The sequence below is a fragment of the Miscanthus floridulus genome, chromosome 5 (genome assembly GCF_019320115.1).
Source record: "Miscanthus floridulus cultivar M001 chromosome 5, ASM1932011v1, whole genome shotgun sequence".
Taxonomy (NCBI): Eukaryota; Viridiplantae; Streptophyta; class Magnoliopsida; order Poales; family Poaceae; genus Miscanthus; species Miscanthus floridulus.
In genome coordinates, this window is record NC_089584.1 from 42359663 (window position 1) to 42379433 (window position 19771).

Genomic DNA, 19771 nt, shown 5'->3' on the forward strand with positions numbered 1-19771 from the left:
CACCGCATCCGAGCTCCACACCTGCACAACACAAGCCAAAAGACATGTCGCACACATAGCTTTCGCCATGGTAGGGTTAGTCACCACTCAACCTACTTCGTGGATCACATTGACAATCACTCATCACAAAACGAACACACAAGGGTACTTGTCAACCTTGTGTTCGCATTATGTTTGTTTTTCTTCCTGTTGGGTTTGCAAAAGTGCATCCATTTCTTTGAGTGATGCCAGTTTCAGAGAGTACAGCAATTCCTTCATCGTTGTCATATTCACTTGAGTTGGATCCACTGCTGAGGTATCTTTTTGAGAAGAAACTGAGCCTGAAGAGGAATGTGACTGCAATGGCTACCGAGCTCAAGGATGCCAGGAACAGGCTTGCTTCACAGGAACTGTTTCTGGCTCAGGAATTAGAAGCCAGAAAGGTATGTTTCATTCTGTGTAATTGGTCAGATTTTGGTGCTCTGTGTCACAATGGATTGGAAATTGTTGAAAGGTCGCTTAGCTAAAGGCGAAAATTTTGGAGGATGAGGTGAGCAAACTGTAGAAATGCCTAGAGGACAAAGATGAGCAGCTGCGTGCATCGCTATGTAGCACTGAGCAGGTGTTCTCCCCTTGCTCTCTCCACTTCCTTCTGCAATTACTCCTCCCAGGCTCCCAGTCACAAATAAATAATGTTTTGGTTTGGATGCAGATACAGTTAAAGACTTTATAGCGTGTTTGGTTTGAGGAATTACTCCATCTTAGATGAGGTGGTGCATCATGGGTTCATTTCTTAAATTTGGTGAAATGACTTCATTCCTCATGCTAGTATACTGATTAGCTTGTGAGGAATAAGATGATGATGCACCAACCTATTCCATTCCACAAACCAAACAAAAAAAAAAAGGTAAGAAATGAGTAGATGATAGACTAACTCATTCCTCAGACCAAACACCCTTATCTAAAATTTGGCCATCAACAGCATTTCACATATTGTGATTGAAATTTGTCAGAAATAGTAGTTTCATTATATTATAATTTCGCTCTACCTTTTAAATTATATTTGAGATTGGAAGGGACAGGGGAGTATTCTGCAAGACTTTCCCTTAAGATCGTGTTTCGGTTCTGTAGCTATGCCTTGCTCTTACCTTTTGCTCATTGCTAGTGATGAACTAACTTTGCGGTTTCATTTTTTTATGTTGAAATGGTACTGAAATTAGCTGTCTAGTGTCTACTATATCAAAATTGTGTTACTGTGTTATGCTTCTACACATCTTTATGAACATATGCTTGTTATTTCATTTGCTTCTCCAGCAGTTACACTTTAAGTAATCATTTTGTCATGTAGTTTTTACTTTTTAGCGCTTAGTAGATTAGCTTCAGATTAAATGACCATCTGCTATTCAGTGATCCTGTAACGTTTGCGTTTATATATATGACTTAATAGTTAATAATGGTGATGTACTGATCTCTTCATGTCAATACCCAGTATGAATCTATTTATGTTCCTAGTCATTTCTTCTCAGTTGCTATTCAAATCAGCGGACAGCTCCCATAATGAATAATTCTTCTTATCTACAGTTTCGCAATGAGTTGGATGGTCTCAGATCACAACTTTCAGTGATCCAAGCTACTGCAGAGTCCACTGCTGTGCCAGCCAAGACAACGCTGTTGCACTGCTCGTGTTTGTTAGGAAAGCTGAATGATAAGAACAGCTCAATCAACTTGACAAGTACCTCGAGAGCAGGGATCCCTCACTAAGACAATTCAAAGATCGTTACTCTTTGAGAACCGAGTCTAACATCACGGATGTTCCATCAAAGAACAGCAAGAACATTGACCAGGATATGATTTTTGAGGATGATGGTGTGGCCAAGCTGAGACAGGGTATAAGGGTGCTATCTGCTCACTGGGAAAACAGAAGCAAGGAACTGGAATCACAGGTAGACCTTGAATCATGAATGGTGCTTCAAAATGCCTCACTTGGTGTGAAATATCTTTGTAACATCTAAAATCTGTTGACAAATAGTTGCACAAGCATCGGAGGGCAGCCCAGGAGATGAAGAGGAGGGTAATTAGACTTGAACTCGGCATCCAAGAACCACGGTCTCGGTTACCGAAACTTCAGAGGGTAATTTTTTTGTTTTTTCATATCAAAATAATGTTTTTTTCCCGAAAACATCTAGTCAACAAAGGACGTAAGTGTTCTTGAAACATTTCCACCGTTCACTGAAAACCCAATAGTGTATACTGCCAAGGTTCGAGTCAAACGGACAAGCTATGCACGGCCTGCAGGCTGCAGCAATGTTCACCGTTGAAACCTTCAAACATACATGTGCCATTTCTACAAGCCGTCAAATTTAGCACGTTCACTATCGCAGTGCAAGGTTAGCACTGTCATACTGTATTATAGAAGGGACAGAGCACTTACTCTTAATAAAGAAGTAAGAAATCAGACGGCCGTGGAGCAGCCCAGTTGTAGTGGCTCAGGCGACAAGCACAATCTCTGGGAGAGCTCAGCCTTCAAGCTCATAGCATCCATGTCAATGTTGATCCTATTTACACTCGCAAAGCGATGAACTCTCACGGTCTCGTTTTTGCTTACCGAAAATCCAGACGTACATGTTTGAATCAGTAGGTAGCTCATTGTTCGGAAGAAAGATATGCCATTAGCTATGTAATTAATCACCAAATTTTGCTTCACGATCCAAACCAAATTTGTTGGCATCACGCCTATATCGGTGTGACTGTACTATGTTCAAGCCACACTATAGCCTTTGCCATTTGAGATGGGAAAATGTGTGTTGTAAAATTATGGTGATACTCGTCACAGGATGGCAATTTTAAATAGGCATTAATGTCTGCAAGCCAATTTTTACCGAGTCAAAATATCACCAAAGTTAAGATTCGGAATGCGATTTGTTTGGTACTGAATTTTTAGCAATGCCTTCCAAAATATTGGCAAGGCACCATCTCTCACTTGTTGGTAGCGAACCAAGTGCCAACCTTGATTTGATTGCTCTATATCAAAATATTAGCTTGCCCTAATATTGTAGTGCGCACATTTTAGCTTACTCCAAAATATTGGCCTTCAATCAAGCAGTCTCTAATACCCTCGTCTTACAAAAAGCCAGACCATGTACTAACCTTAAACTGTAACGAATCATTTTGAATCGGAGGCTACAATGAGGAATTTTACTGAGATCCTCAAATTGGATGCTGCTTGACCTCATGGATCTAACCGACACCAGATGGAATGCAACCGAACAATAGGTTACAGTTTATAGTCTATGGCACTCAGGATACAGAGACTAGTAGGTAACAACCAGAAACTGCAAGAGGTTATGTCCTGGTGAACATCCAGGGTCAAGTGTATTAAGCCAAACACCATATTTATCTTAATTCAATGCTACATGATTTGTCTGATTCTGATACTCTCGCCAGGTAAAAGCAACGGCAGTCATTCATTCATCCTGCAACCAGAAGAATCAAATAAGGTACTTCTAGGGCAAAAATCTCATCACAAGCACTAATCTATATACAGCCAGCTTCCCAGCTATTCCTCCACAAATGAACCTTGACACACTGTATTCTGTGTCATAAATGGTGAATTGAAGATTGTGATCCAGTGTGTTCACCAGGGTTGTTGGATGCACGTGCATTCAGCAGGGGCTGGAGCGCCTTCACCACAATGCTCATGTTTGGTCGAAAGTCAGCTTCATATTGCACACAGAGTGCAGCAACAGCTGCAAACTATTTGAACAACAAAAGGAACAGGAAAATGTGATAAATAAGGGTTTCAAAACCATTAAGATACTCCCTCAATTCCAAATTGTAAGTCATTCCGGCATTTCTAGGTACATAATATTTGCTATGCATCTCAATATACACTATGTCTAGATATATAGCTTTTACTATGTATCTAAAAAAGCAGAACGACTTACAATTTGGAATGGTGGGAGTATTGAACATTTAACATCAATTGACGACAGACAACAGTAAATGAAAACATAAACTGAAACGGTATAAGTTACTGATAATGTGATATCAGGTTTGCATAATGTAAGTATAACAATGTTACTATTTATGATTTTATATGAAGCATGTAATCTCCTTTTGTTAGCCTCTGAGGAAGGAACACATCACTAAGAGAAAACCTAAAGGTTGCAACAACTAGAGCCTAAATAACTTATCACACCTTTGCAACAGATTTAGGAGGATATTCTCCTCCAAGTCTTGAATCAACACATTGCCTAACTTTATCTTCACTAAGCCGTGGAGTTGCCTGCAGGCATGAAAATAGGCATTACTTTGATTCGTCAAGCAGCACAAAGCATAAATATGAGTATTTTAAAAAAGAAGGCAATATATTGCACAAATACAAGATAACCTCTAACTGTAGAACTATAAAACATATAATAGCTAATATAAATGTTTACCCATGTCACAAGGCTTTGCTGTCCTCTTGGTAATGTATGATCCACAGGCTTTCTTCCAGTCAGGAGCTCCAGAAGAACAACTCCAAAACTGTACACGTCACTCTTAGAGCTAAGTTGTCCAGTCATTGCATACCTACACCAAAGTTTTCAACATTTAAGCAAAAAAATGGATACAGGTGTCAGTGAAACTGAAAAGAAAACTGCACATACTCAGGTGCATGATAGCCAAATGTTCCAAGAACCCTGGTCGAATGAAGTCGAGCTGCCATATCAGGAGCTTGGTTTGACAAATCAAAATCAGCTATTTTAGATACATCATCATCAAATAGAAGAACATTGCTGGACTTGATGTCCCTGTGTATGATATGAGGCTGCGCTTTCTCATGAAGATACTCGAGGCCTTTTGCTGCTCCAACAGCAATCTTCACTCGTTGTATCCAGGACAAGACTGGACCAGGCTGAGCTCCTTTCACACCTTTGCGTCCTGTGGAGTTCAAATTCAAACTCATCAGCTATCCGGAAAGAAGCTAAAGAGAATAATATATTTCAAAGAACACTAGATTTTAGAAGTAAAAAGAGTAATACCATGAAGCATATCGTGAAGAGAACCCATAGTAGCAAATTCATAAGCAAGGATGCGGGTGTTCCCATCAACACAGTAACCAAGCAACTCTACGACATTGTCATGCTTAAGCCTTGACACCATGGAGACCTGCAAGTGTAGAGATATATTTTATAAGAAGAAAGACTAGCAAAGATGCACAATTCATTGATAAAATCAATGCACACCTGTGCCAAAAACTCTTGCTCTGGCTGCTTGCTTGAATCTAACTTTTTGATCGCAGCACTCCTACCATTTTCTAGTACACCAAAATATACTCTGCCAAAAGACCCCTCACCAATCAAAGCTTCATCGCCAAAAGCCTTTGTGACCTCCCTAATTTCTTCTACAGGAATAGTGGGGACAGCGATTGGCTGCACTTTCACAGGTTGAGCACCCCTGGGAGTTGGATCAGCAGTGCGATAAGCATCATCCCCTGAAGGTTGATAATAATTCAGGTAAATTTTACAGTCAGCCACTGCGATGATAGTTTGGTTATGAGGCTGATAATATGAATATGGATAATAGTTTTAGGAAATGCTAAGCTACATATATAATTTAGAGGAACATTACTTGCTGGGTAGCCACCAGGGTATGGACCTCCATTATCAGGTGTTCTTTGAGTATCTTCGCCTCCACAGCATGCCAAGCACGACATGTTCAAACTTAGCCAAGACCTAAGAAATGAAGCACCTTTCTCTTATAAGCATTAAGCAGAAAAACTAAAAATGCCAAAAAAAAAAAGGCTCCAAAATTACAAGTAACTGAATAGGGGAAAATAGCGTGTCAAACAAGCAAAGCACTGCCTACTAACAGGATTTGTTCAAATTACAAATGATTGTTTCCCTATGGTAGACATGGTAAACGGGTACCTGACAGACATACTCAACTTCCTAAACATGACCATCACTCAAAAATTTGAATACCAAAATAAGATTGCAACAAAATGCAATAAGTAATGTATTCCTCTTGAATAAGTAACATCAACAAAGAATTTCCAAATAACACGACAACAAAGTTTCATGGACCTGTAGCTGATAAATGTTTAACAGTTTAGTATGAACTATCAAGAATCTGTAAAATCTGATTCCACTTTATCTAAAATTACTTCCATTCTAGATATCTGGAAGCACTAGCAACAAAAGGGAGAAGACCTAAGAAATAATTTTAATGGCAAGCAGGCACCAGAACCAAAAATAAACTACCAAAGACCACTTGCATTAAAATATAGAGAAGAACTGGAAAACGACTCTCTGCATTTTAAATAAAAGTAAGGACAAAATCAAAGATTCCAGGCTAGACATGGAGTTAAGTAGTTAACCTTACACAAAGTCCAAGATGTCATTATTTTTATGCGTAATAAATTCTTGATCATTTGTCATGTGGGGCCACTCCTACTCTCTTGCGGTGATCGCGCACTATGGCGGTTATCTGTGTGCGTCCCTGGCGTGTTTCCTCCTGGAGTAGGAGTGGCCCCACATGACATCATTGAAGAATTTTGCAATGCCTTAAGTGCAAACATCCCATAAGGGCAGACCCCAGTGCCGGAGGCTCCCACATGAGTGGGGTCTGGGGAAGGGAAAAACCGAGGCAAGCCTTCCCCCCACAAAATCTGCAGAGAGGCTGCTTCGAACCCGCGACCTGGTGACTCAGTGAGACAGCTCTCACCACTGCACCAGGCCTGTCCCATAGTTAGAATTAAATATATCTACCACGTAACATTAATCCAATACCTTATGTTCTGAGTACTGAAGCTGAATGCAAAATAAGGCACTAGATGACGCTCATCACCTCTTGTCATCGCCATCGCATGATCCAAAGCATAAATGCAGCTATGGAATACTCCCTCCATAATCTTTTCTACGGCGCACGGAGGCGTCTTACAGATACCAAGGAACTCTAGGAGATGGAGGTGGCAGGTAAATGATGTGCCGTACGCTACTCGCATGGCCACGTTGTTGCCGCAGATTAGTTCCACATGTATCCATGCATGCATGCATGCAGTACATCAGCAGAAACAATTCACATCCGAGACCCGGGTTGCATGCAAAGGAACGCTTCGATTTTAGATCGCCGAGTAATTGCCAAAGATTTTGGTTGGACACTGATTAGACTCCACGGTACCTATTCGACGACTTATAAAACTTCAAAAACATGAGATCTATCGGCGCCTACAAAAGATTATGGAGGGAGTAATTTACTAAATCAGACATCTAGAACCCACTATTTAAGGATACACAAAAATAACAATATACCTATTACAAAGTTACATAGAAAACATTAATTAAACAAGCAAGAGCCGCTATAAGCCATACCAAGCATTCAGTATTAGTTAGCTAATTTGCTACCATGTTTTTTCTCAGGATTTTCTTTAAAACAAAAAATCCTCATACTAATTATAAGCAAAAAGGTTTCCACACCAAAATGTAGGTTCAGTGCTGACAGGCCTGTGGCCTGGTGGAGCCAGTGGGGGTTTGAATCCCCATCCCACACCCCTGGCCTCCTATGAAGGCTGCGCAATGGGGAAGCATCATTCTTAAAAAAACATTATATATAAAATTGCTCTCTCATGGCCTCATCCTCCATTGGACCTAGTAGAAATTCTGTATTGGTCACTCGTGAAATCTAATTCTATTTACTAGCGCGATAGGACAATGATGACCTTTGGGTTTGTTTCAGATTGCAGTATATGACAGAACAAACAGAAGGAAACAAAAACAAAGAACTGATTGATTAACAAAAAATACTTATATACCTACTTCGAACAAAGAATAGATATAAAAATTGTGGGCAAGGACAACTAAAATAAGCTTCACTTTCGAAGTATCCTTACTATCAAAGAACTAGCTCCGATAGAAAAAAAAATGAATCGGAAATAGGGACTACGAACTAAGGTAGACCTTACTTCTTTGGACTTGAAGAAGAGGTACCTACCAGTAATCGCATCCCAGATCACAAGCAAATTGAAACAGAACTTTTGACTCAGGTCGAGACCTTTGGAAATAAGAACTAAATCATACACAAACTTTCCCCCAAGCCCGTACAGTACTCACATCCGTCGCAATCGACGCAGCCACGCAGGCTCTCCCTCCCCACTTGCTGCCGCCGTGGGGAAACCATGGCGCACCAAAGGACGCAACGGCGGTTGCGACGGACCGCAGCCCGCTGGGGCTTCATGCGGACGGGAGGCGTTCCCCGGCGCCCGAAACGACTTCGAGGAACTTTATGAAAGTACTGGTAGAGGGGAACGGGAGTACAGCAAAAAAAAATCTCACCTTTTGTCTTCCCGGAAGGAGTTGGAAGGGGGCGGTGGCGCAGGATAGCCACGGCGGCCGGCGCGGGGCAAGAAAATTCGCCGCAGAAGCGAGAGAAGGAAAAGCTGGTGTACTGGTTCGGAGTCTTCGGTGTTTCCTTGCGGTGGGCATAACATAGCTTCACCGTTTCACACCGTTCACTGTTTCACGTCGTGCGCCCATCCACTTGCTCTCGGGCTTGCGCCAGGGCCCCGGGGTGGAGTTTTTGGAATTCAGCCACTGCAACGAGTGGCCTTCGCTGAATTACCATTCTACAATGAGGATTTTATAACGGGGATTTGCTGGATCACCGTTATAAAACACGATCAACCCACCAAAATACCATTTGATGAGTTTGGGACTCATAAACGAATTTTCTTCCTCATTTGCCCCTACCCTTTCCTTCTTTGCTTTCACGGGCTGCTCCTCACACGGACGGAACAGAGGGAGATGGAGCGGGCGCGCTGCTTCTTCTCCAATTTTTTTTAAAATCACTCAAGTTCTAGCATAAATAGAGTCACTATATTTTTTTTAAAAAAATTAAGCACTATTATGGTATTTTCTTATTTAAAATGAATTAGTTAGGATTTTTTAGAAAGTAAATCAATTTTTATTATTTTTAAAAATATAAAGCCACCTTTGAAACCAGTTATATTGATGGCCAAATTTGATCAACAGTAATAGTTCGGTGGTCTAAAGTTTTTTCCTTTTAAAAGTTACGTAGCCAAAAATAAAACTCAACCAATAATTGAAGACCTAAAAATGAACTTTCTCTATAAATATAAATGGCTAAAAAAATCCAGATTGGCTTGATTCTTTTTTTTTTTTTTGGCGAGACCCAAACGCAGACGTTCACACACGAACGCACACTCACCCTTTATAAATGCACGCACGCATACCTTACTCCTATAAGCACCTCCAAAGAACTGAGCTGGATATACGAACCCGTATTAAATCGACGACTTAAACTCAGATAGACAGATTTCATGACAAAGAACCTAACCAACTGAACTACACTCATTTCACATTTGGGTTGATTCGTCGAAAAGCTTGAACTAGCTCGTAACAAGGAGCTTGGGGCTTGCGCTACAGGTTGCGTAGGTGTGATGCCATAGTTGTATGACAGCTCTGCCATTTGTGCCAACGACACCTCTAGGAATGAGAAGTCAGAAGCTTGTTCGGCTGCAATTCTGCAACAATCGCAGCAAGTGTGGCTATTTGGTTTGTACAGTAATCGGTGAGTAGTGTATAACAAGCAACAGTAGCACTGGTGCAGAAAAACACTTCCGAGCATTGTCTTAGGAAGCGGCGGAGCGTGGCATCAAACAAAGGAGAGGCTAGCTAATTTCGTCCCTAGCAGCGCGGGTCCAACAACTAACGGGCCTGCTCCTCCAAAAATCCTCACCTTCTCTACAATAACAGAAATCTCCGATTCCCACTCACTTCACTTCATGGCTTCACCTTGACTCCTCTTCGCCATGCCGCCACGCGCCGCGCAGCGCCCCCATCTCGCGTCGCGTCTACCGTTGCGCCACACTCTATCCCCCGCCGCGCATGGGCCACCTCGCTGTGTCCCATTCCACTCCATGCCGTACCCCCGCCCCTCGCCTCATCGAGGTGGTGCCGAGGTGCTGCCGACGCCGCCATTCCCATGGCCGCTTCGACGCCGGCACCGCTGCAACGCTCGTCCACAGTTCGCGACATCAAAGATTCAGAGTGGCCAGACCATGCTAGACATAGGCGCAGCTGGCCACTACCATGCTATGCCACCATCCTTGGCCGCTAGCTGGCCGGAACCGGCCACTCTCCACTCTGCTCTGCGTCATCTGGAAGAAAGATGAAAAACGCATGTTATAAATGTATGTTTCAAGTATTTCAGATGTTTCATTGGCATATTGCAAGTGTTTCGTATGGATGTAGCAAAATTAGATTGGGTTGTTGCATATATTACAATAATTGTACACATATGTTGTAAGCATCTGTTCTAAATGTTTCCTCTGTTTTTTCATACGCATGTTTGCAAGTGTGTTTATCTGGACGTTGCATGTGTTTTATTTGGATGTTGCATATATTTTGTAATGGCTTTTTAAAGCGTTTTTCAGGTGTTTTTACAAGTGTTTCAGACATGTTGCAAGTGTTCCAACTGTTTCGAACGTATTATTGCAAATGTTTAATTTAGATGTTTCAAAAGTAAATCAGGTATTGCATCTTCCCCTCGCATTCTGCTCGTCTCGGTGTCTCCTCTTCTCGATGTTGGTGATGTTCAGACGGCGTGGGCCCACGTCGGGGCGGGCGATGTGGATAGGGCAAGTCGTTCGAGTACATGCTAAACCCGAGCGGACAGGGCGTGCGGGATGAAACAGATGCGGGACCCAAGGAGTTGCATCCAGACACAGGCTAGGGCCCTGTGTCCGGGTGCTAGCCTGTCCCGAAATTGGCTTTGTTTGGTTGCCAGGTGCCTACATGGGCCTGGCTGACTCGTGTAAAACGGTCTCGCGGTCTCGCTCTTAGAGAAACGAAATCAGGTTTTGTTTCAGATGAGCCTGGCTGACACGGTGCATCTCGTGTGCTCGGCGTTCTCTTGGCGCGTGCATGAGGCGAGCACGAAGGACGAAGCAACCCAACCAATCAACTTCTGTGAGCAGATTGGATATATGAAAACATGAGCGAAACAAACTAATAATCTTGTATGCAGCGTAAATCAAGGCATCAAGCGAATGGAAGAAACTGAATGAACGGCAGCGTACGCAAGCCAATGACCTTTCCAGCTCCACTCCATTGAGGACTTGTCTGGATACTAGCTTATAGGCTACCAAGGATCCAAACAGCTCCAGCTTGTAAGCAGCTTATATAATCTACACACCTCCATATTCTACAATCTAGCAAGTTGAGGATACCCAGCTTCTATTAGCTTTTGGATTGAACTTGACCAATCTGCCTCTCACTTTTTGGCCCACTCATTGGAGCCAACTTTTAGAAATGAGGGTGTTTTGGTAATTTTACACTGTACAGTGCTATAAGCCAGCTTTTAGAAGTTCTGAATACAAAAACCTCTCGTTTCAGCTTTTATAATCTAGCTTATAGGAATCTGACTTTTATAAGCTAACTTCTGCAGTCAATATGGATCCAAACGCAGCCTGAATAGACTCAAAGTCGTTTCACCTTCCAACCAAGCTGCCATGCTCATAACTGATGTCGTTTCTCCTTCCAATTGGCCTCTTTAAATTTTCCTCCAGCCTCGTCTGTTCACCACCGCCCTACCACAGTTACAAGCAGCAGAATGCGCGCGTGCGCCATGTCCAGGTCCTTCGTAGCTGTCAGAGCCTACCTCAGTTACGAGCAGCAGAGTGTGTGCGTGGCTGCGTGCGCCATGGCCAGATCCTTCGTAGTCGTTGTCGGGGCCAATACTGAGAACTCGAATAACCATCGATATTAATTCATCTAAGCAGTTAAGACGGTGACTACGACTTGAACCGATCCTAGGTGTGCAAGCTCCGTCTCGTCCAACCTCTGAGGGCGAACTCCGCCTCACCCGGTCTCTGGGGGAGGGCTCCGCTTCGTTTGACCCTGAGACCACAGGCTCCGTCTCGCCCGACCCCAAGCCGTGGGCTCCGCCTCGCCCGATCCTTGGGTTTGCGCTACGCCTCGTCCGACCTCTGGGGGCAGGGCCGCCTCGCCCAACCCCGAGGCCGCGGGCTCCGCCTCGCTCGACCTCTGGGGACAGGCTCCGCCTCGCCCGACCCCTCGGGTGCGGGCTCTGCCTCGTCCGATGGGGTCCCATACCGCCGCCAACTACTTCGGGTCCAAGCATATGGGCCTAGGTCAAAACTCTGACGTCAAGAAAGAGACTGACATACCCCGATGTAACCCGTGGCCATGACGGGACATACATGAGGATTCACATCAAGAACAGCGTCGGGCATACCAGTACTATTCTGTCTAACCCTCGTACGAACACTGAAAGGCACGTATGTTCACCACGACGTCCATCAGGACAGAGTGGAGCGTCATGACCGGCAGACGACGCCTATGCATGGCGTCAGTGACGAACAAGATCGCGATGTGGCACCGTCCCTGTTGACATCTACAGTGTCGGCGGGACCCTCATGAAGGAGAAGAAGAACACGGTGATCCTGAAGGCCTTTGGCTCTCTCTCTCGTTCTCCTCTTTCCCTCTGCTATAACTCGTGCTTTCCTCTAGCCTGTAAAAGGAAAAGCAGGGCGCTCCATTGAGGGGCATCTGATAACCAATCGGATCGACTCAAGTCAGGTCTGAACAAACCCATCGAACCCTGAACACACGACTAAGCAGCAACCGAGCTCTCTCAGCACCCGTTCATTCCTTCCACTAGAGACTTAGGGCCCGTCTCTCTCTCGCCCGTTTGTAACCTCTACTACGAACTTTCAGTGTTAGTAACACGAGCAACAGCAACGAACTGGACGTAGGGACATTCTGCCCAAACCAGTATAAACCTCATGTCCTCTAAGCACACCATCCGAGCCAGACGTGCAATATTAGAAATTTACTTGTTGGTGGTAACTCGAAACACCGACTGTTGGCGCTCCAGGTAGTGACCTTTTGCACGTCTCGACATCCACACCAGGCCTCAGATGGCTAGTCACAATATATGCTGGGTACTGGGTGTGCACGTGCACTTCAGGAACCTAGACTTCATCGTCATGACAGAGGAAGAGTTGGTGCAGACTCCCGTCGTCGTCCAACCTCTCCACTCCGTCGGCCTCGACGTAATCGCCGAGGCGTTTGAGGAACTACAGTTGCATGCACCGGAGGCCCACGCCCCCAGGAGCGACCAGCTCCTCGGCTTCGGCTACGGGAGATTAGAGTGCCAGCTCGGTGCCTTCCTAGGACCCCGACCGTCCCGGGAGAACCTACGCCACCTCACCTTCTCGTTCGCTAACGTCATGACATAGCTCGCCAGAGGAGAGCCGCTCTCCCCGGAATACCTCATCTGGAATGCCCCTACAGCGCTCCCATCCGGTCTCTGCATCGTCGCGGAGACCATTGGCCACCTTATAGCACAACACACATCTCCATCCCCTGTGAACGATGAGTTTGTGGGGATGACCGAATATGTCGCGGAGAGTTTCCACGACCTCGCATGAGAATCGGAGTCGCCCTCCAGCTCTGACTCTAGCAGGGGGAGCCATCACCCGTCTCGTGGGTGTTTTATGGCAAGTACCTATGAGGGACACGTCGAAAACATCCATGAAGAAGAGGCTACCCCAACTAATGACCTCGACGACGAGGTCGAGGGGGATGATGGGGCCCCGCCCCGCCTGCGAGTGGAGCAGCTAAAGGCCCGACACCAAGAGCTCAAAGAAGCGCGACTCTAGCTCAAGCAGGAACGCGCGGAGCTCGAGCGAGAGATCGAGCGCCATGGAGACGGTGGGCGTGCGCACGCCATGGCCCGCGACGTGAACCAGAGAATCATCGAGGACGATGAAGCTGAAAGTGTATCTAGCCCTTTAGTGGGTTTTGGATGATTCAATGACAACGTGATTAAAGATCTAACCCGTTTGCTAAGTGTGGATAGGTAATAGGTTATCTCACAGGTACTTAATGAAAACCAAAATGATGCGTTATTGTATAAACAATCTAGTTCAAGCACAAGACAACAATACAAATAGAATTCATGCAAAGGCTTATTTATTGTGGGATTTCTATATACTATGTGAAAGCAAGCTCGTAAGAATTAATTAATGAGACATGAGGGATTGCATATGGAATGGTCTCATATTTGAAGCTTGCTAAATTGAAATGAAAAAGATAACAATACAAATGAATGGTTGATTCAATACAAGATGTGACTTGATGGCTTGAGATGGTGAAGATAGTAAGGAAAGGCTTCGAGGTACTAAGCAAGGGTGAAGGGCAAGCGACGGCTTGGCGGCTGAAGAACCTAGCTAGGGTGAAGAATGAAGTACTTGCATTTAGTTGAGGTACTAATCAAGCTATGATGGTCATGTCAATGTGGGGGATCAAATCACTATTGGAGTGTTTGATGGAAGTGAGTTGATACATTTGGGATTATTCAAATTTGATGAATGGAATCAAGTCACATGCTCAAGATGGCTATGCTCAAGTGAAAAGATCAATATCAACATGTTGGCACCCTCACTTGATGAAGAGTGGAATACACGGCTTCAATTGAAAGAGATCAACTCAAAAGGTTTAAATTCGTTATACTTTTAAATTTGAGTTAATAGGAATGTCGTACTATTAAGAGGGATGCATCATGTTGATAGATAATGTTTTATAAGTGCTCAAGCCAACCCATGTGAGTTTTTAGAGCGTTTGAGAGACAAAAGAGCTAACTGATTTTTTCTGGTCTGGCAATACCGGACGTGTCCGATATTAATACTGGACGTGTCCGGTATTTTCCCAGCAATGATAATATTGTTGATCTCAGGTTGGTTCGTTGGGAGTTCCAACATGAGTCGGAAGTTCCGACGGTCGAGAGTGTAACAGAACCGACCAAATCATAAGAACGTAAGTACAAAAACAATCACCGAAGCGATCAAATTCCTGTACTTAAGCTCCCATAATCCCGGTAGTCCGGAAATCACGAAGGATTTCAACCAACTCTCGACATACAAACCAAGATCGTAATGATTCAACACAACACATCATCCGTTACAACATTTCATAAGTAGCATTCAGGTTACATCCATCGGAGTCAAATAAATATTACAAACCAAGTTTGAGTGTGCGGAAGCAACATAGTTTTCAAATACATTGCCAAGATCAGAGTCATGTCCCACAAAAGCATTATCAGGTACGAGAACTAGTAGAAACCGCGCCCAACGGTCTAGTCTTCATCCCCAGCAGGGAGAAGGCAGTACTTGCAGCAACCAAAGTAGAACTGGTCATCTGCAACAGGTGGGAAATAAACCCTGAGTACGAGAAGGTACTCAGCTAGACTTACCCGACGAAAATCAGAACAAAAGACACCAAGGATCATGCAAGGCCTTTCAGGTGGGCTAGCTTGACACAGTTGCATAAAAGAGCTTATGATTACAGTAACCAATTTAAACTTAGCATCAAGCTTATCATTATTTACCTGTCTACTAGATTAGCACCTGTACTAGAGCACTCACTTATTAGGAGCAAACAATATTAACCATAGCAGGTATAATAAGGCTGTCATCATCATATCATCATTTCCGAACCATTATGTTATTAAGTGTATCTACATTGGAGATAAACCCGTCAAGTTCTCACTAACCGGGAGAGACGGCGACTCGAATCGAATTACAACTCAGCTGAGGGGGTATTCCTAACTCTCACCCTGGCATACTTTGCAAGAGTAGCCGTGGGTCACCTTTGGGACATCTCAGGAACCAAATTCGCGGGTTCGATCAGCGCCAGCACTCTCAGGGATTACCCTTCTGCCAGGACGACCAGGACTTTTAAATCACCTGCCCTTGGACTCACGCCTACGGCTCCCTTCCGAGGCGCACTTTATACTTATCGACTCCCGGCCTGAGGTGAGCTACTCGGCTTCGCGGTCGGTCATCGGGCCGGCCAACTAAGAGAGAGGCATGCGTTCAACATGAACAGGAAAGGCTCCAAGATCCAGTCCTTAATTGACACAGACGGAGTCACTGCAAACCGGCAAGCCTCCGTCCGGTCCTCATTTCAAATTAAGACTGGTTCTTTTCCACGATAGCAAATATAGCCAACCGTGCCACATGTATCTTCCTATATCTCGCAGGTGACAGGAAATCACCCGACTTCTACCGCGTTAAAGCAGGGCTAAGCACTACTCGAGCCTGAGCTACATAGGATTCAGGGTAACAATATCTGGACAAGGAATGGGTAACCAATGCAGCAAGTGTTTGCATCCAACACCTAAACTTAATGCAACAATATATATGTAATAATAATACTGTAACTGCAGTTCGGAAAATAGGAGGCTTAATATGCTCCGGGGCTTGCCTTTCACAAAGTTGCAAGGACGGTGGTCAGGGCACTCAACGGCGACCTCGTCTGGCACTTCTCCTGAAGGCTGCTCCTCCTGAATCTCCGGTGTCGGCTGCTGCTGCTCGTTCAGTTCCTCGAATTCCAGCAGGGTTACTCCTTCCGGTACACCTATTGCATGCCGATGCAAACGATGAATATCATAGAAGCATAAGGAATGGCGTGATGCTCATGATGAATGAATCACAGTGAGTGTTTACGAAAGTATTACTGGACACTCGTTTACCGAGTACTTAGCTCTATTCAAATCACTTTAAGCATGTATCCAACTTAACTTAAATAACAAGAGCAACTTACCTAGCTTGCATAACCTAAGATAAAGATGCTCATCTTCAGTTAAAGGCCTAACACCTAGGAACAGTACCATGAACTTAGGATAGTAAAGACATACTTAAAATAACAGTTAAAGCTTCATATGCAACAAGTAGCAACTTAAATCTATCATAACCCGAGTTCTATAACTCCAAATGACGTACAAGAGGACATTCTGGAAAGCTTATGAAATTCTCTACAATTTATTTGTAAACATCAAAGCATGATTCTAAAGTTGACCAACTCCAATTTCCGTAGACCTAGAATCTGTCCCGCAATGACAGGGTTGCTAACTTAATTATTTAATGATGGTGCAAAAGCCTAAGTTGACCAAACCCAGTTAACCAACTTGTTTTTCATACCTAAGCAACATCAGAAAGTACAGTGCTAACTTCTAAATAAATTCTTTAATATCCTTTTCTAATTTATCTAGTTAATTAGGTGATTAAAGCAATATATAGTAAACCTGTTCAGAAAAATCTACAAAAATTACAGTAGCTATTTCATGCTTCACATAGACTACTATAAAAATTTCAAAGCCATTGAGTAAGTATAACAGTCTACACAAAAATGATAAGGCATACTAGCTTAAAATGGCATAATTAAGAAATCCTAATGAAAAGTGTCAAGCAATAGATTTCACATTTTTCCTAGCATCATTATAGCATAATAATAATACCCATAAAATTTCACCTTCACTGGATCTATAGAAAAATTATGAAAATTCACACAAGATCCACCTATTAATAAAAGGAAATTCTATAACTTAAAAACTACACATGCACTAGCCCCGAAATTTTTACCAGAGCTTCTAATAGACCTAAATAGAGGACCCACAAAATTTCATAATTTTTGGACCACAGAAACTCAAGATAAAATTCAAACAAGTTTGCATGCTCCTAAAAACACATTTCAAAGTCCTATTTAAATCATCAAAAATTTCTAAAACAAGTGCCCATATAATATTTTTGTTAAATACTAGACATGACCAGGAACCCAACAAAATTAGAACCATAGCATTTGGATATATATACTAGGAGCTACATATTTTTCAAGATGTACATAAATCTGTGAAATAAATAAACGAAATAAAATGGGAAAACAACACTCAGCCCTACACGGGCCAGCCCAAGAACGGCGGCCCAAGACTACGGCGCGGCCCGAGCTGGACTCCCGCCTGAACCACGACACTGACAGGGAGGGCCCGCTCGGCAGTGAGCGAAACAGGGGAGGAGCGTCGGTCGGTGGCGTAGCTCGCCGCCGGTGGCTCCTCCGGCGAGACCATCTACGCTACGACATTCGCCTTGAACATGCGCATCTACTGGTGACCTCAATCGGTGCTATGGTGGTGGCTAGCGGGGTCGGCGACTGACACGGCGGCGCACGGCCACGGCACGGCCGGCTCCGGTGGACCGACGACGACACAGTTCCTAGCGGTGACCCTACAAGCTTCAGTGGTGTTCCTATGACCTAGCGCGCGGCCGAGGAAGGAATGGGAGCGGCGCGAGGGCAGCTGGCCGCGTGGAGCGCCAACTCCGGCGAACTCCCGCCATGGCCGCGGTGGGGAAAAACGGAAATGCGCTCTTACCGAGGCTCAAACGACCCGGCTGAAGGGTGGAGGAGGTGGAGGGGGTCACGGCGAGGCTGTAGGCGGACGGGGCAACGCGTTTTCGCGGTGGTTAGCTCGTACGGCAGCGGCGATGCTTGGTCGGCAATGGCGGACCGCAGAGCTCGTGCGTTGCTGCGTTCAGTGGGAGGAGAGGAAAACGAAATGGGGAGGCGAGTGCGTCGGACAGGCGCGCGGGGTGCTCAAGACGCGGCTGCGACGCCAGGAGGTGCACGGCGCGTGGCCAGCGCGGTCAGCCGGCCGTCGACGCGCGGCGCACACGCGTCCGGCGCTTTCTGAACCCGGTCGGCCCTGTTCACTGAATCGTTCTTCTGAAAACGCGATTCAGTCATCGTCGAAGGTGACTGACAGAGCAATTTCAACGATCATTTGCTCCCAAACCGTGACGAATTAGTGGGAGATTTGAACATCAAAACTATAGACCTATCTGCCCTCTACACTTTCTTTTCAAAGATCAACACCTAAAAAGTCATGGATCCGAAGTTATATGAAGCTAGAGTTGGCTTGATGCAACTGGAAAACACTATGACTTAGAATATTTTTCTAAGTGTTGAAAACAGCGTGTATCTCTGACTTGTGGGCCATGTTTGACCATGTTCCACACATTTTCATGACTTGGCTATAAAACAACTTTTGTTCCTTGGTAAATTTGCTACAACTTTTGTAAAGAGTGCACAGCCATGCAAAGTCTCTAAGTTGCACTTTTTAAACAGTCAAACAATGAGACTCTTATGGTCAATTCTAGTCAACCCTTCATTTGAGGGCAAATCTGTCATTTTGACCTACATGAACAATGTTCCAACAAGTAAACTAAATGTAGTTAAGGTGTATTAGACCATGATCACCCATTTTACAAAGTTGTTATTCCACTTATACTGATCACATGTGATAAAGAAAGTAAAACAAGCAATTCATACGTAAGTTTCAATACAATGTTTCACATGTTGCATATGTATGTTTCACAGATAATGACATGATGACATAGCAAATGCACATGTTTATGAATGACATGCAATTAGTGGAAGCCAAACACCTAGGGTGTTACAGCCCTCCCCCCTTAGAAAAATCTCGTCCCGAGATTTGGAAAGCGTACCAATCAGTATAGAAAGCCGGATAGTTTTCCTTTAAATAATCTTCCCGCTCCCAGGTTGCATCCCGTTCACTATGATTACTCCATACTACCTTGTATAACTTAACCACTCGTGTACGAGTCACTCTTTCTTGAGTATCCAGAACTTGCACGGGCTTTTCCTCATAAGAAAGATCAGATTTCAAGTTGACTTTCCTTGCTGCTATTCTTTCCTCGGGAATGCGAAGACACTTCTTCAGCTGGGACACATGGAATACCGGAAATATAGCTCCCATCTCACGTGGTAGATCGAGCTTATATGCTACTCTTCCACTTTTCTCAATAATGCGGTAGGGTCCAACATATCGAGGCTCAAGCTTCCTTTTAATTCCAAAACGCTTGACTCCTTTCATGGGGGATACCTTCAAATAAACATGATCACCTACTTCA

General features: G+C 44.2%; 1 protein-coding gene and 1 pseudogene across 1 annotated transcript; one reads left to right on the top strand and one right to left on the bottom strand.

Moving 5' to 3' along the window:
- Window positions 1-217: 217 nt before the first annotated feature.
- On the top strand, window positions 218-2867 carry LOC136452063 (nuclear envelope-associated protein 2-like; annotated as a pseudogene).
- Window positions 2868-3229: 362 nt separating this feature from the next.
- On the bottom strand, window positions 3230-8464 carry LOC136449880 (pto-interacting protein 1-like). The gene is made up of 9 exons (XM_066450102.1): window positions 8295-8464; window positions 5593-5696; window positions 5208-5455; window positions 5004-5130; window positions 4629-4902; window positions 4419-4551; window positions 4178-4264; window positions 3618-3732; window positions 3230-3452 (listed from the first exon to the last, which is right to left on the bottom strand). Exons 1-9 carry the CDS (start codon window positions 8447-8449, stop codon window positions 3448-3450), a joined length of 1248 nt encoding a protein of 415 aa, XP_066306199.1. The 5' UTR covers window positions 8450-8464; the 3' UTR covers window positions 3230-3447.
- Window positions 8465-19771: the final 11307 nt, after the last annotated feature.

Coding starts and splice junctions, on each gene's coding strand:
- LOC136449880 (XM_066450102.1), bottom strand. CDS start 8,449: ATGTTATGCCCACCGCAAGGAAACACCGAAGACTCCGAACCAGTACAC. Junction 5,697..8,294: donor TCCTTCCGGGAAGACAAAAG/GTGAGATTTTTT, acceptor TTCATTTCTTAG/GTCTTGGCTAAGTTTGAACA. Junction 4,903..5,003: donor TCTTCACGATATGCTTCATG/GTATTACTCTTT, acceptor TGAACTCCACAG/GACGCAAAGGTGTGAAAGGA.